Raw genomic sequence first — 17,140 nt, 5'->3', positions numbered from 1 at the left:
ACTCCAGTCTGGGCAACAGAGTGAGACTCCAACTCAAAAAAAAAAAAAAAGACTCATACTGGGTTAGCTGTCTCTATCTGTCCCATATGTGACTTTATCAGCCTCTTAGAACTTGTCATCTTTTCTCACATCCACATGTGATTTTTAACACTTTAAAAAGTTGAAAGTGAGGCATCTATAGAAAACTCAATCTTTGTCAAAATTTGTAAGATCATCTCTCACACAGGCTATCAGCCTCAGCTTGGATCACCTCTAGAAATGCATCCCTTAAGCTCCCTGGAATCAATAGTCCTAATGAAGAAGACCCAGGAGTTCCAGAGAGCAAATGGCATAGAAGCTTTGTGAGTCATAAGGCAATGTGTTATTCAATGCAAGCCACCTGAAATCTTTTGGTGCTCTGGGTTTATCACTGAAATGATTTTCAAATAATTCCACTATTAACATTTATAGTTAATCCAAAAAGATGGGGGGTGGGGGGGGGGAGAAAGCATGTAACTATTTTGACTATCAACAGAAAATGAGACAAACTTTTTTTTAGGTGTTAGAATAATTTATCAGACAAGGATTATAATATAGATAACAGATTACAAATTATAATCTGCAAATTATAATTACAAAATTATCTATTTTATGGTAGCAGAAAGCATCTGACAAGATAAGGACTGAATGGGGTTAGAAGTTTTGTAGGGAAGTATTTTGGTTATGCTAACCACTGCAGGTGCTCATATGAGATCTTTTTTTTTTTTTTTTTTGAGTTAGAGTCTCACTCTGTCACCCAGACTGGAGTGCAGTGGCATGCTCCCGGCTACAGCAACCTCGACCTGCTGGGCTCTGGCGATCCTTCCGCCTCAGCCTTCCAAGTAGCTGGAACTACAGGTGCGCACTACCATGCCCGGCTAGTTTTTGATTTATTGTAGAGATGAGGTCTCGCCAAGTTGCCCAGGCGGGTCACGAACTCACGGGCTCAGGCAATCCACTCGCCTCAGCCTCCTAAAGTGCTGGGATTACAGGCTGAGCCAATGAGCCTGGTCATGAGATCAACTTTTAAGCCTACCTTCCTCCACCCTAAGGAAGGCTTCTGGGTAGTCTGTCAGTATGATGGGGATATACAACATAACCCTGCCTGTGCTTCCAGGGACTGTGCAAGGAATGGCCTCCACTGTGAATAACGCTCTAGAGAGTTCATGGGATCTGTAGTTTCAATCTCAGACATGCATGGGCTCGTCTGGGCATAGTTAAGAACAAAAAGCAGTACAATTAAAAACATGAGTCTTCCCTGGCTCCAGCCAAGAATGAGCCACAGTCATCCACTACTGGTGCTGCTGCCATTCCTTCTGAAGCTAAGAGAAGCATTGGCTTCCAGTCAACAAAGCCACCATCCACATCCATTCAGTAGGTAAGGCAGATACACCCTAATACACATAGTCATTGTCACTAAAGCAGTCGGCACAGGCTCAGGGCAAATGGGGGTACAGTTAAAAAGTAGACAATCAATAAGAGAAAGATCCAGAAAGTTCTTCTGATCAAGAGGGATTAATAGCACCACAAATTTTTGTTTATGAAAACTAGTATTTAAAAATATTCATATAATTAGTAATTTTCAATAAGTTATCAGAAAGTCATTGCTAAGATATTTTTAAAATTTATAGTGTCCCAGTATTCACTTTAACAATACATAAATATTACTATTACCAATTACCAATTGCCTTTTTCTCTTCTAAAAAGGAGTAAGTGTTTTCATTTTCTCTAACTCCTATTTCTAAGTCCGCATTTGGCATTTACAGACTCCTTCCCTTCACACCTTAAGGGTTGGCTTTATCTTAACTGGGCTCAGTGGAGGGAAAGACTCAGGGGCTCAGCCTGGAGGTCTGTTACACCTCTCCTAAGTGCCCCAAGTCCCCATGGCCCCTTACCCATACCCAGGCTCTGCTGCTGCTGCTAGTCCTTAAAATTTTTCCTTGCCTGAAAACCTTGAATGGCCACTCATTGGTACAGAGCACACAGTTGTCCAACCCAGACCCTATCTCCCTTGTCTCCTCTCTCATCCCATCCTCTCTGTTACAACATACTTCTCATTCAGATAGGCCAGTCTACTCATCCTCTCTGTCCTCATGTAACTTACCTGTCTCTCTTGTTTTTAATTTCCTGTCACAAACCTAACCTCCCAGGCAATATCTCTCTACATCACTTATATCCCCTGAACAATATTCACCTGTCAAGATTCATCACTGAGTCCCAGAGTTACCTCCTCTCTGAAATCTTAGGTGGCCCTCCCCTGTACTCCTTATTCCTGTTGAGGCCATTGGTCCCAGTCCTCATCCCTACTACTGTCAACCGAATTACATGTTGGTCTCGGTCAATCTAAATTGCCCTAAGAAAAGAGAGTTCCTAACAGTGCTTAGCATGGTGCTTGGAACCTCATGAGTATTTTAAAAATGTATTCGTAACACAACCCTATGAGATAAGGGGTATTATCTTTACTGTAGAAAGATATGGAAGCCAAGGTTCAGAGACATTAAGAAATTTGTAGCAGTTGCATAACTGAGGGTAGCGAGGGCTTGAATTGGAAACTATGTTTATCCAATTCCAAAAAATGTGTCTTTTCTCTATGTCATGGGGCTCATTTTAAAAGTTAGGTCCAGGCGGGACTCAATGGCTCAGCCTATAATCCCAGCACTTTGGGAGGCGGAGGAGAGTGGATTGCCTGAGTCCATGGGTTTGTGACTATCCCATGCAACTTGCCGAGATCTCATCTCTACAGTAAATAAAAAATCAGCCGGGCATGGTAGCGCATGCCTGTAGGTTCATCGACTTGGAAGGCTGAGGTGGAGGGATGACCAGAGCCAAGCAGGTCGATGCTGGGGTAGCTGTGAGCGTGCCATTGCTCTCCAGGCTGGGTGATGGAGTGAGGCTCCAACTCAGAAAAAAAAAAAAAGTTAGGTCCACAGTTTATATGCCATATAAAGCCAAGTAATTATTTGAATATTAGAGGTTTACTGCTTGCATATGCCAAAGGAGAAGTGACTGCCTAAAAGGTTATGTATGACACGTGACATGATTTTGTATTTTAGATTCAGTAGTTTCAAATTAATTTAGTACAAAGCATCATTTAGATCTGGAAATCCTACATTGATTTATAATAGGCTAATTTGAAGTGAAACTACTTGCAAATTTGTTACAGAATACTTAAATCTTAAGGCAAACTTTGTACTTCAAGGTTTTATACTAGTTTTTTTCTTTCTCAAAATACTATTGTCATCCCAGCAAGAACATACAATAAAACGATAACTTTTTTGTGACTAAATAAAAAAAAAATTTTCAAATCAATATTTCAGGATCAAATTCTTGAAAAACTTGTCTGATTAAAAATACAAATTCTAGAGCTAGGCTCGGTGGCTCAGCCTGTAATCCCGCGCCTTTGGGAGGCTGAGGTGAGTGGATTGCCTGAGCCCGCGGGTTTGAGACCCGCCTGGGCAGCGAGACCTCATCTCTACAATAAATCAAAAAATCAGCCGGGCGTGGTAGTGCATGCCTGTAATTCTGGCTACTCGGAAGGCTGAGGAGGAAGGATCGCCGGAGCCCAGCAGGTCAAGGCTGTGGTGGCTGGAAGTGGCCATTGCACTCCAATCTGGGCGACAGAGTGAGACTCCAACTCAAAAAAAAAAACCAAATTCTAGAATCTGGGGAGTTAATTCTGATGTAATCATAAGGACTGAATGATCATAAAACGGCACTTGAATCACAAATATCTTTCAAGAAAGTGAAAGAAGTTTCGGATTCTTAAAGGTTGAACAGAACATTAGACTTCATTGAATTGTAAGTAACACGTCTTACACTTCATAGTATGCCACACTGTGAAATTTACTGAGAGGCAGAATTTTTTTTCCTTCTTTTTGAGTGGTTATAAACAGAATATTAATTTCATTTGTTTTATGGCTAAGTTTACTCAGTTGAGCTAATAATAATAATCATAATTAGGTAATGGTTCAGGAATCCACAGGGAAATACCTACTCTTTCTTAAGAGTCGTATAGAGTTAGGATCAGGGGAGAGTTCACTACCCGTTTTGGTGATTAGTCCCAGAAAACTTACAAATGCACAAATAAATAGATAGCCAGATGCAATCAAATTTTAAGATCATCAGTATGTATGGAATTCCATTTATAATTTTGTTGATAGAGGCAATCATTAAATCCTTAATTTAGTTTTTATATAAAATTAAAAATTTCATGATATCAGGTTTGAATAAAATAAGACAAGCAAAGGAAAAGCTGGAGGACCAGGGCTGGTCTTATGAATAGAAACAACACAGACTACCACTGTGGTTTGAGAAGCCATGGCAGGAGCAGACACTGACACAACACTGCGTATGTATAGAGCATGGTTTGAAGTGTTTTAAAAAATATTAACGAATTTAGTCTTCACAAAAACCCTGTGATGATGGCATACTCCAAGATTCCTTGCATGAAGTAGAGAATGCGATGCCCAAGAAGGTAGTGTGAATGGCTTTGTCTTTGGACTGATAGAGAGACAAACAAATGGGTGCTGTTACTTAAAAACATTTTATTTTAAGTATCTGCTTCACACTTCATAACCTCAAACTACTTAACCATAACCAGTTGTATGCCACCAACTATAATTTCCAATATAGGAAACTTCTAGAAAGCGCACGATTATCTCCTTTCATTCATAATCACAATTACTCCCCAGTCTCACTTCCCCATCTGAGGTGGCTCACACTTATGAGCACTCTTGTGCCAGTCCTCTGTGTGACCCCCAGCTGGGAGCATGAACACAGGCTGATGGCCCACAGGAGGAGCAATCTCATTTTCCACACAGTTCCAGGATCAAGTTAAACATTTTTAGAAAGCACAGCACATTTTTTTGAAAATAAATACGATTGCTTTTACTGCCAATTTTTCCTCAATAGAATGAAAACTTGTTCTATGAATACAGCATGAACAAGTTGGATAATGAGAAAAACAGCACCCTTAATACACTTTTAAGTTTTCTGTCTAATTTTTCATGAAAGAATGTATGATGAGCAGTTTGAGTAAATCAGGAGATATTAAAAGTTAGTAATGAGAATTTAACATTTGTCCATGTTTTCCTAAGTTAACTATGTAAGGCAAAGCAGAGAGAGAAGTAAAGAAAAATTGTAGACATTTATAAAGGCCACTATGATAATGAATTCAAGGAAAAATCAATTTAATAAAAATCTAGACATATCACATAAATAAATACATTTCTGATTTATATGTAAAAACTGAAAGTTTTCTACGATACACTTTTTAAAACTTTTGTTTTCTAATTAGAAGTATTTTGGATGAGTAAAACATTTATGCTTCCCTTTTCCTCACAGGAAATATTTCCTATCTCATTTGAGATCTTACTTACCTAGGACAACACCTCCTTAAAAAAATTAAGGCATAGTACTTCTTCCATTTCTTATGCCCCTTATGTCTTCTCCATTCATAATGTAGTAAACTTATTAGCTTTAAGATTTTGTCCCTGATCCTCAGCAAGAGAAGCTATTCATAAATTGCTTTTAAAATATAACTGCTGAGGAAGCATTCAATTGAAAGGACAATGATAATATAGAAAGTTACCAATGTCCATAAAAACACAACATCAAAATAACTGAGGCTGCCATTATTAGAAAAACAAAGCAGCAGCCATACATTAAAATGAAATCCACATATTTAGAAATCAGTTTTAATGTTCTAGTTGTTGATGAGATTACCGGCCACCTTCCCATAGGTGAATCAAAGAATGAGTACTTAAAGTGGTACTCTTAAAATTTCAATCAAATAAACACCAGAACATTTAATTAGCACAATCAAGCATAGAGTTTTAACTAAGATGACATATATCTCCAAAAACGTTTATGAACAAATTAAAGCAACAATGCTTAAAGAACAAAAACGAGGTTCATTCGGAAGGTATAAAATATCATTGATGAGGGATATTACTTATCTTTCATTAGGGTGTGTGTGTGTGTGTGTGTGTGTGTGTGTGTGTGTGTACACAAAGAGTAAAATCACATGGCATTTTTGTTAGTGCATGAAAAGCACAATAGTTTGTATAAAACTCATCCTTTATTTAGAATTGTTCTGTTACTGCCAAACTACAAGGGTTTTGTCTGTTGGATTATATCTGCATGTAATGAACAGAGGAGAGGAAAAGAGAGAAATTAGGTGATTCTAAAAGAGTAGAAGACAATTAAGCTTTCCCTAGTATTATTAAGGAAAACTGAATCCATGAACAGACATTAAAATTCTATCCTAGGTGTTAGTTTACTGGCTTGAATGACAGAATTTGTGTTCTTCTTGGCCATCTCAAGATTTAGATAATTTTATGTGACAGAGCTGACGTGTTGATCAATAAAAAGACAACAATCATTTACATTGAGAGTTTAGTGCAATTTCAAGAATCTGCATGAACCAAGTTGAGTGTAATGAAATCAATACACAACCACCTTTTACTTACTGAAGTGCATAAATGCAGTATGACTGAATTTTCAACATCAATGAATATGGATTAAAGAAAAAAATCAAATCAATTGAAAGAATGAGTTTTGGAAATAACACAATGACAGTATTTTTTAACACACAATACTGTGCAAAACCCAGGAAAGCAAACAGATGTTCGCTTCCATTTCTCCTCTTTCTTCTAGTATTTATCTTATCATTTGGGAAAAGCTTTCTTGTATTGCGATTTGATTACATGTGCATTTTGCAAATTTCCAGATGTTTCAAATGTTTTAATCCACATTATAGCTTTATATTTTAGGTCCATATGATCCCCTAATCAGAATTCTTATTTGTCTAAACGTTAAATGGAATTAACAATTTTAATATAACCCATTTAGTTTGAGGGTACTATAGATATTTTCCCCCAAAACTCGTCTTTTTTTTTTGGCTATATTGGTCTTCCATCTATTCAATAGATAATCAGTTCCATTATATTGTAGTATATAATAAATCCCTTGAGGAGAACATTCACATTTCTGGAAAAAAGCAAATCTCTTGACAGGTGAGGTTGAAATAATTTCCTCTCTCAAATCTGTGCCAAGATAATTTACCCATTTAAGAAGACAGGCATCTTTACAATAAAGTTGCTATCTGTAGAAGGTTTCCCTGTAATACTTACTTAATGGTGTCCCCTAAGAATTGATCACGATTATAACACTATGGAATTGAATAATGAACACAGATAGTAGATTTATTGATTTCAAGAGACTAACACTATGGGAGAAGGTATGAGAGACAGGATGCAAAGTCAAAATTTAACTGGCAAATTCAAGGAGCTCTCAGCATTACTGAGATGACATTTAATCAAAGCAGAGCAGTGTTAAACTTGGAAACTAGGGTATTATAGCAACTGCAAAAGAGGGTGTGACAACTTAAAGCAAAATCTTTGCAGACTTAGAGAGTTGGGCCTGATTAAATAATGTAAGGTCTGTGATGAAAGTTCCATGTTTTGGACTCTGACAAGCGTTTGAATCTGTATTTCTATAGACAGAAGAATAGAAAGCCTGAGGACATCAATAACTTACCAACTAATAAGGTCCCAACGTCTCCAAAAACAACTAGAAATGTGTAAAAGTAAACAACAACAAAATAATGTCTTAGTGAAGCATATGACAAGAGTAATAAACAGTTGTTTGGAATGTGCCTCACACTTTAAAAAGACAAGGAAAGGGAACTGGGGAAAGGATGAAGGCAGATTGCCCAAAGGGAAATGATTTCAAAACTAAGAAGAAAAGATGAATACAAAGACAGGGATGGAAATAGCGAAAGGTCGAAAGTAGAATGCAGAATAGAAATATGTGAAAGGATCATATAAGAATAAAGCAGAACAGGGAGTAACTGGCTGTTTTTGAAAAATGGTGAAGACTTCAGCTTCCTTCAGTTTGGAGACATTGAAACTGAATGAACTCTAGCCTTTCATTTCATCATTTTGCTTCACAGTAAAACACTGAGTTCTGTCCTAATGACCTGCTATTTCTGAGTCTGGACAACTGTTAAGTTGGTCAGAAACAAATGATACTCTCAAGGCCACAGTGGGAGCATTAATTTTCATTTAATAAAAATTCAGCTTTTTGAAGTAAAAAAAGTCTGACCCAGGGCCATAGGTACACTTGAGTCTTGGATAGAATCTCATTAATGTGTGTGCTGGGTCCATCAAATCAGTGCAACCCCCTCAGTGTCACTTACAGGTCCACCCAGAGGACCATGTCAGTGGCATCACTAGAAATGTAGTAGTAACTCGATTTTCAATTTGGAGTAGAGCTTTCATATATTTTAGTGTTCTCACAATCTGTACCTATGAATGGCAAGCATAAATCCCTTATAGGAGCTACTACTGCATAATTCAAAAGAATAAACTATAAATTGTCTCATAAAATTTTGCAGATTTTTCAAATAAAAATTTTTGTGATTATTCCCCAATCAGACATCACTAACAACTAATACTATTCTGTTTTTACTTCTGTCTTTATGAACTGAGACTTGTATATGTTTTGTCATTAGAAAGAAATATAACTGATTTCCATATGATCCTGTAGTGAAAATGTGGTCAAACATAGCTAAGGTTTCAAAAGATTAATTAAATTAAATTCTACAAAAGGAACACATAAACAAGTTCTATATAGCCTTAATTGTGAATGCTAACGTTTCTTCCAAGTACACTATTCAAAGTAATAGATTACTTTGAAGGGAATCGATTCTGATGATACAAAGGTAAAATATCTAAATCCCTCTGAAACAAGTAGAAATTTCATTTATATAGATTAATGAGCTTATGACAAGCTCATACTCCAGAATTACTCAGGCATTCTTTTGCTCCATCCCTAGAAAGAATAAATGTATTTTATGCATTCACCATAAAAGTTACATTTTATGATTTCTTAGCTATATAAATCATCATGGAATAAGACATGGCCTAGATGTCAGTAACAAACCTAAATCTGTTCAAATAAAGACTTTACAATGTTCTTTCCAATCATCTGTTTCCTTTTAAAAAACAATGATGCATCTCATATTCATCTGAGAAATTAGTAAATTGACTAAGAGTTAAATAACATAAAACCCAAAGTAAACAAACAAACAACAATAACAACAACAACAAAAAGCCCATTTAAAGACTAGAGCTCAGGACAAAAAATGTCCTCTGCCCTCAGGTAACTCAATTACAGCAAACAATTAATTACCTTTTAATTTAAAGCTACTGCCTCAACAGACTAGGGCTTTGTTCCTTATCTTCAAAAGAATAACCCACTTGCATCAGAATAATACCCTTTAAACAATACTTGATCACCTTACATCAAAGTCCTTTCATTTTCCTCAGTTATTTCTTTTAATTAGAGCTAATATAAAGATATGGGTTTACATGCTGACTGAAGTTTGTTGCAAATCCCTAGAAAACACACTGGAGAAATTAATCAACTTGACTTTAGATTTCTTCTCTCTAGGGTCAGCCCAACCCCTGGTTCCATACCTGACAGGTGCACCTCTGCTGTGTGCAGGTTTCAGCATGACTGTCACTGTATTGTCAGTTTGATTCAAAGGTGTCTCAAGTTCATAAGCTGGCATAGAGGGTGCTGGGGAAAAAGGCATACAATGGAGACTTATTATTTCCAGCTTACCTTCTTAGTTTACTTCTCCCACTTTATTTTACAAAGAATATTAAGAACACAGTGCACTTATTTTCAACTGTAGCTATCAACCAACCATGAAAAGTTTATGTATATTCCCTACACAGAATACTAGGGACAGCTGCTCAAACTAGTCCACAGTGACCGCTCCAATCTTGAGTTAAAGTTGGAAGAAGATATGCAGGGGGTTTTGTCAGGTGTTAGTGATACTCTGTTTCTTGACTTGGACTCCCACTAAACAGGTATAGTCACCTTGTGAAAATTCATCAAGCTGTACACTTATAAGTATGCACCTCTGTGCACTTATGAGACCTTCAATAAAATGTTTACAGTAAAGGCATATTTAAGAAATAATCACTGGACTTTACAGTTGTCCCATCTAAGTCAAACTTTTTCATGTACCAAATACCCATTTGGGATTTAAAGAGGACAGTGGAAGCCAGAAAGACTTGGAATTAATTAGTGACAATATGTGGGCTCTCAGGAAAACACAACAACGGAAAACATGGGAGTTGAGGTAAGAAAGGCTTGAGTTTGGCTTGTTGTGTTTTAACCAGCAAAAAAGCTTAGGTACATTAGTTACCTCTGGAGCTTATATGTCTCTCAAAATAGAGGAAACTAGATTCTAAGGTTATTATGACAGTTCAGAGATATTATACACACACACACACACACACACACACACACACACACACACACACACACATATACATACATATATAGGGGGACCCCCAAAAAATAGTTTTGGAAGGCAAGCTCCTTATGTTACAGGCTTCCCCCATAGGAATCCATCAGCATCAGTGTTCAGCTTCAGTGAATTTTTTTGAAGAATCTTTCAACACATTTGCCCATTTCAGGATGGGTGATTTAGGAGAGCACCTGCCCACACTGTGCTGAGTGTTCAGCAGTTTTTGACCAAAAACAGTATGACCCCTGTGCCCTGCCCTCCCTATTTACCCAATATTGCCCCAAATGACTTTTTGTGTTTCAATGGATGAAAAAAAGTCCTCAAAGGGAAACACTTTGCCAATGTGGAAGAGGTGAAACAACAAAATGGCAGAAACACTAAAAAGCATCAAAATTGATGAGTTCAAAAACTTTTTCGAGCACTGGAAAAAGCATCTCAAGAGGTGTATTACATCAAATGGAGAGTACTTTGAAGGTGACTGAAGTTTAAACATGTAAGAATACACAGTTTTTTATAAATACATTCTGTTTTTTGGGTTCCCCCTCATATATGTATGTGGGGGGGGGAGAGGGAGAAGAAAGGGAGGGGGTGGAGAGAGAGAAAGAGGGAGGGAAGAGGAGGGGAGGGGGGAGAGAGAGAGAGAGAGAGAGAGAGAGAGAGAAATAGTGAAGTAAATACAATTCTACATGTGCGCTAGGTAAATATAATTCTACAAATGCTAGTTCTCCCCATGTGAATCCTATTTCCAAGGCCATTTATTTCCTGACATTCTTTCTTCTCTAGATTGTTAAGTCGTACTACACTAGGATAACAACAGAGCTCTTCAGTAATTATGCCCTCACCATAGAGAAGACAAATGATTACATGGAGCTGTGAGTGGGAGGCTATACTATCTTTCTACAACCCACAGATAGAGATTCTAGATGAGAAGCTAGAGATTGTTTCTTGCAAATACCGTTCTTAAAAATTGTCTTACATATAAAAAAGCTTCAATGTAACAGACATGGATTAATTCTCAGTTCCATTTATTGAATTTTCTTAGCATTAAAAATTAATTTCAGTTCTATTAAAAATTAACTCCAATTACATTTTGCATATGAGAGTACCTCCTTCTCCTAGGTCTATGAAAATAGGAAATAAGGTCCATAAACTTAAATGTTTTGAAACTATAAAAATCAAATAGTTATTCTTGATGATTCTGCATAGGCTAACTAAAATGTCAAGTTTCTTTGCTTTTGGATAGAATTATATAAACTTCACATGCTAAAAATTGTCAAAATCACCAGAATTTTTTATCTAATAAAAACGGGAAAGTGGACTTTTTTTTTCCCCTAAAGGAACTCTTTCTTTATGATAATAATTTCTGAAGTATGGTTTACATATGAGACAATTTTTTGAAAAATGTTTGAAGGTATACCTATTGGCCGATATTTCCTCTTTAAATTCCAATGAAAAATTCATGCACTAGATAATATAATCTTAATTTACATGCAGGGGTAAATTCACTTGCTCAAAATCAGGGAGGAAGTACATAGAAATATGATAACTCGAGCCAAGATTTTCTGATTCCAAGTCCAGTGATATTTCTACATACTCTTTATACAACCTGTTCTATTTTCTAATCTCTGCTTTTTCTAACCTCCCAAGAGCTACTTTTTTTCCAACTCTCTATATTGTTCCTAAACCTAATTCTATACAGGTATATAGAATATAAAAAGTACATTAAATTCCACATCAAGTTTATGCTTATAAATAAAATCTTACTCAATGAAAAATTATCCCTTAGGTTATAACTGCTTAAAAACAAAATTCCAAACACTCCTCCCTCAAAACCTAGCAGAACGCTTATAATGCTCCTGTTGTGAATATTTCCTTCTTTCAACTCCAAATAAAAACTTTTACAAAACTAGAAATGAAAAATGAAAGATATAATAGGTTGAATATTACTGCTCTAATTGGGGCTGATTAAAGATTTACCTTCCTCCCCACCTCCATCCCACCTACCCTAACCCAAACCAAAATAGAGCCAAAAACTCATATACTTCTGCAGTCACACCCAAAAGGGGAAAAAATGGAAGAAGAAAATGTCCAAGGAGTTTTGTTTATTGCCGTTACATATCCCATACCAGATGGCAACTTAATTTCCTCTAGTCTGAAGTACAAGGACATTTTCTGCACAGTTGAACATGCCTAGAAATATTTCTCAAATTATGTCTTTTGTTGGATGGCGTAACTGAGTATCTAAAAGCAAAATTGGCCTGACACCATCCTGTATGTTGCCGCTGTCTTCAGGAAAGGAAATTACTAATGGTAAAAGTCTCCAGGAGCCGGGCTCCGTGACTCAGCCTGTAATCCCGTGCCTTTGGGAGGCTGAGGTGAGTGGATTGCCTGAGCCCGTGGGTTCGAGACCCGCCTGGGCAGTGAGACCTCATCTCTACAATAAATCAAAAAATCAGCCGGGCATAGTAGCGCATGCCTGTAGTTCCGGCTACTCGGAAGGCTGAGGCGGAAGGATCGCCGGAGTCCAGCAGGTCGAGGCTGCAGTGGCCGGAAGCGGCCACTGCACTCCAGTCTGGGCGACAGAGTGAGACTCCAACTCAAAAAAAAAGGAAGGCTGATTCTTCTGGAAATGGGCTCCCTACAACACTACCTCTCTGCTGACCTCTTGACTGTTCACGGTTCATTAGAGACACTTTCCACACTGCTGCTCTGGTAAGTTGGTATTGCCAAGGGGTCAAGAGTGCCTTAACAGAACCTTTTACCACCTCTTGTCCAAGTCCTGCAAGGCAAACTACTGCCTAAATAGTGGCCACTTCCTAACACATGAAGATCTTAAGCTTCCAAATGATAAATATTTGTAGTATTTCATTTAATAACATGAACACGAGTGTTAGCATCCAGAGATATCCATTTGGATAAAATGTGTTAGTGTGAGTGAACTTTGAATACTTGACAATGGGAATGAAAAAATATAAAATGCTACTTCTGATAAAAGATATAACTCAGGAATGTAGAGTACCTGATATTTTGGTGGTGAACTGGTTTGTTGCTGGAGGCCCAAAACCCTTAGCTGTGCTTGCTCGGATCGTAAAGGAGTATGTGGTCCCAGGATACAGTCCAAAGAACAGAAAATGGGTTTCATTTCCCAGTTTTGAAACTCTTCCACTTTGATTGGATAAATCTATTTCTGGGTCAAAGGAACTGACTGCTTTGTAGGTGATCTGCAAAAGAATAAGAAAGTGATAAAATATCTTGAGCAGATGGACTCAGATTGCATCTTTATCCAATAAACCCTTATGATGTATTCACTGTCAGATGCTTTATGATAAGCTGTCCTACTCAGACTTTTCAAATCCTGGATCCAATAAAGTGTGCAGGAACTCAACCAAAACTGTTATGAGTTATTACTTTTATAGACAAGAGAACTTAAAGCCAGTAGATCAGAGTATAAAGGATGAGTTCTGGTTTAGGCTAATACCTTGAAGTTGTTTGCTTTCAAAATGTCATTTGGTAGAACAACATTACAGTTGGCTTACAACAAAATAAGAAAATATACAACTATCTCAAACAGATAAGACACACAAAAAGATAAAACCTCATCTCTAATCTAGTGACCATAATTTGATTTAGGATTATTCTCTACTGGGAGCAGGGACACTTTAAAGTGGGCAAAGATATTTGCTCCAAAAACAAATCTTTGATACACGCCAGTAATTCCTGATGCTATAAGTAAAGTGCTCATTATGGGCCATATTCATTTCTGTTCTTCAGAGCCATGCCATCCAACAGACCTTCTGTGATGATGAAAATGTTCTATTCTGGGCTGCTCAATATGGTTAATCACCAGTCACATATGGCTACTGAGCACCTGAAATGCTGCTGAACTTTTTATTTTATTTTAATTAACAAAAATTTGAACTTAAATCGCCATGTGTAACTATTAGCTGCCATATCAGGTAGTACGGCTCAGAAGTTTTCATATTTGCTACATTACAGATATTTAAAGCATGTTGAATGAGTTTGAAATGTTTGAAAATAAATATAACATAGGTGCCTTTAAATTTTGCCATTTCAAGTGATTTTTTAAAAAAGAATTTCACTATGAGTAGTTCATCAACTATTCAAGAACATGCACTTTAGTGGTGATTACTAACTTCTATTGGTTGTAATGACATAATTTTAAAATGTGGCATATTCAGAAGTTTTAAATTGCAAAACTGAGCACTTTTCTTGCTTTTAAAGAGGTAAACTTACTTATAATTTATGTGCATGAGCACTAACACTGTTATTATACGAAGTGATAATTGACATTCTTTCTTCTTGTATTTATACCATGTCATTACAATTAAGAAGACCTCTCTGAAAGAATATTTAGATTGCATCAACCAAGTTTTTGCAAGAAAATGTTTGCTGTATATATTAATCAATGAAGTGCATGGCACTATCAGAGTCAGGCAGAATATCTGTTGTTAACCCTCTAACAGACTTCCCTCACAAGGTTGAGGAAGTCAAGAAAAGACAAGACTAGTCTACCATTTAGCTGCTTTGGAAGGTAGGCTAGCAAGGTATCCTCTGTGCACTTACTTAATCTTCCATTTTGATACCACCCTTCCAGAGAAAAGAGCAGTTCAGAGGAGGCACATCTAAACTGCTATAGCACACTTGTGCCCTCGTGTTTATTTATTAATTCATTCATACATTCAAAACATACTCACTGAGCACCTCTTATATGCTAAGCACAGTGTTCTGAGCTGTGGTCTCATATGGTGATTCAGGCATTGTATGTACCCTGAAAGAGCTAAAGGTCTGGTGGGGAAAATGGAGAAGTCATCTAAAAACTTGGATATCATCCATGTAAAATTAAGACTAAGTTAGTGTTAGAAGACTAACACTGCCCACCAGGGCTAGCTTAGTGTTCTTGCTCATTTTATTGCCTGACTAAAAACTTTAATGGGACACAAATGCATATGGGACAAAGCCCAAAATCTTTAGTTTTGTGTTTCAGACCTGCTTTCATCTTCTTCTCCAAACTTATTTCTGAATATAATACTCTACACTATGACATTATATTACCTTCTGTTCTGGTCAGGGGATAAAGATTAACTGCCCACAAATACTTCTAGAACATTTCTGACACTGATTTTGCTCATAAATTTTCACCTGTCTGAAACATGCTGGTGTTATCTCTGTCCCATTTTCTCTGCCTATTCAGATGCATTTATTCCATTCAAATATTGATTTAATTAATGTCAGTGCTCTGCAAGCATCATAGTCAGCAGGTAGATGCGGGCCCTGCCTCCAGATAACTAAAATCTGAACTAGGTAGGATAAAATTGGGGAGACATACAATAAGTAAATTAAATTAATAATGTTAAAACACTTAGTTCTATGGAAGAAATAAACAGTGTGCTGAGATAAAGAGTATGGCATTGGGAGAGAGGTTCACACACAGCCATTAAGAATGGTTGGGGAAAGGACCACTGAGAAGTCAGTTAAGTAGAGGAGACTTCAACTTTGGGAAGCAGTCAGCCACACCAAAAGTTTGAAGAAGAACAACAGGAACTCAGGCCATGAAGCAGGAGTGAGCTGGGCACTGTTAATAAACAGAAAGGTCTGTGTGGTCCCTGGAGGGCTGGAGAAGTAAGCAGGGTTATACTATGAAGTACTCTGTACCCAAAGATAATAAGTTTGGATACACAACAGGGAGCCTTTGAGCATTTTTAATTGTAAAAATAAAAAGATCTGATTTCCTTTATAAAAAGATCATCTTGGCTATAAGTGGAAGATTGATGAAATCGGATGTGACAATAAAGGCAGTAGGGAGAGTCCAGGGGCTAGAGTTCTAGGACCCTATAAGAGAATATAGTGACTTGGGCTAAGGTGGAGTAGTGAATACAGCAAGAAATTAAAAGAATGGACATATTTTAGAAATAAAATGGATAGAACTCAGGAATAGATTGGGTGCAAGGAAAACGAGGAGAAATAAAGGATAAGTTCCATGTTTTGTGCTTGAGCAAAAGATAGTCCCATGTACTGAAATAGGATGAAATGTACAAGAAGAAATTTATAGATAGGTGTGGACATAACATTGGAAATGCCTAAGAGTACAAGTATACACATGTGTATGACATAAAGCTGGGATTCAAGACAGGACTGGGCTGGATGTGGAGATTTAGGGGTGATCAGTATTGAAATGACATCACAGTTTAATAATGAATGAGGCCTTTGTCAGACATGGAGTAGGCAAATACTTTTTCCCAGTCTGTGGGCTGTCTCCCTGCTCTCTTGATGGTTTCTTTGGCTTTGCAGAAGCTTTTCAGTTTAATGAGGTCCCATTTGTCTATCTTATCTCTTATGGCCCGTGCTTTTCGGGTTTTGTTCAGGAATTGGATGCCAGTTCCAATTTCCATAAGGGTGTGTCCTGCATTTTCTAAGGTTCTTATAGTTTGAGGTTTTACATTTAAGTCTGTGATCCATTTAGAGTTAATTTTTGTGTATGGGGATAAACAGGGGTCTTGTTTGAATCTTCTGCATGTGGTCAGCCAGTTTCCCCAGCACTATTTACTGAATAGGTTCTCCTCTCCCCAGTGGTGGGTGGTGGAGGCTTTGTCGAAGATGAGTTGGTTGAGAAATTAAGGTTTTGCTTCTGGAATCTCAATTCTATTCCATTGGTCTATATGCCTGTTCCTGTACCAATACCAAGCTGTTTTGATTACTGTAACTTTATAGTAAAGTTTGAAGTCTGGTAATGTGATACCTCCTGTTTTGTTTTTTTTTTTTTTTGCTGAGGATTTT

At 37.2% G+C, this 17,140-nt stretch overlaps 1 protein-coding gene across 1 annotated transcript in view; it reads right to left on the bottom strand.

The window, feature by feature from the left end:
• LOC103259745 (receptor-type tyrosine-protein phosphatase mu-like) overlaps positions 1-17,140 on the bottom strand; it is a 398,088-nt gene that overhangs the window by 52,599 nt on the left and 328,349 nt on the right. Inside the window, exons 11-12 of the mRNA XM_021711999.1 lie at positions 13,365-13,566; positions 9,501-9,603 (exon numbers count right to left, since the gene is read on the bottom strand). Of these exons, the coding sequence (XP_021567674.1) occupies positions 9,501-9,603; positions 13,365-13,566 (305 nt within the window). The remainder of the gene's footprint in view (positions 1-9,500; positions 9,604-13,364; positions 13,567-17,140) is intronic.

Source organism: Carlito syrichta, unplaced genomic scaffold (genome assembly GCF_000164805.1).
Source record: "Carlito syrichta isolate Samal-C Ts95f unplaced genomic scaffold, Tarsius_syrichta-2.0.1 Scaffold302997, whole genome shotgun sequence".
Classification (NCBI taxonomy): Eukaryota; Metazoa; Chordata; class Mammalia; order Primates; family Tarsiidae; genus Carlito; species Carlito syrichta.
The sequence above is the reverse complement of the archived record's forward strand: the minus strand, read 5'-3'. Positions and strand labels throughout refer to the sequence as shown.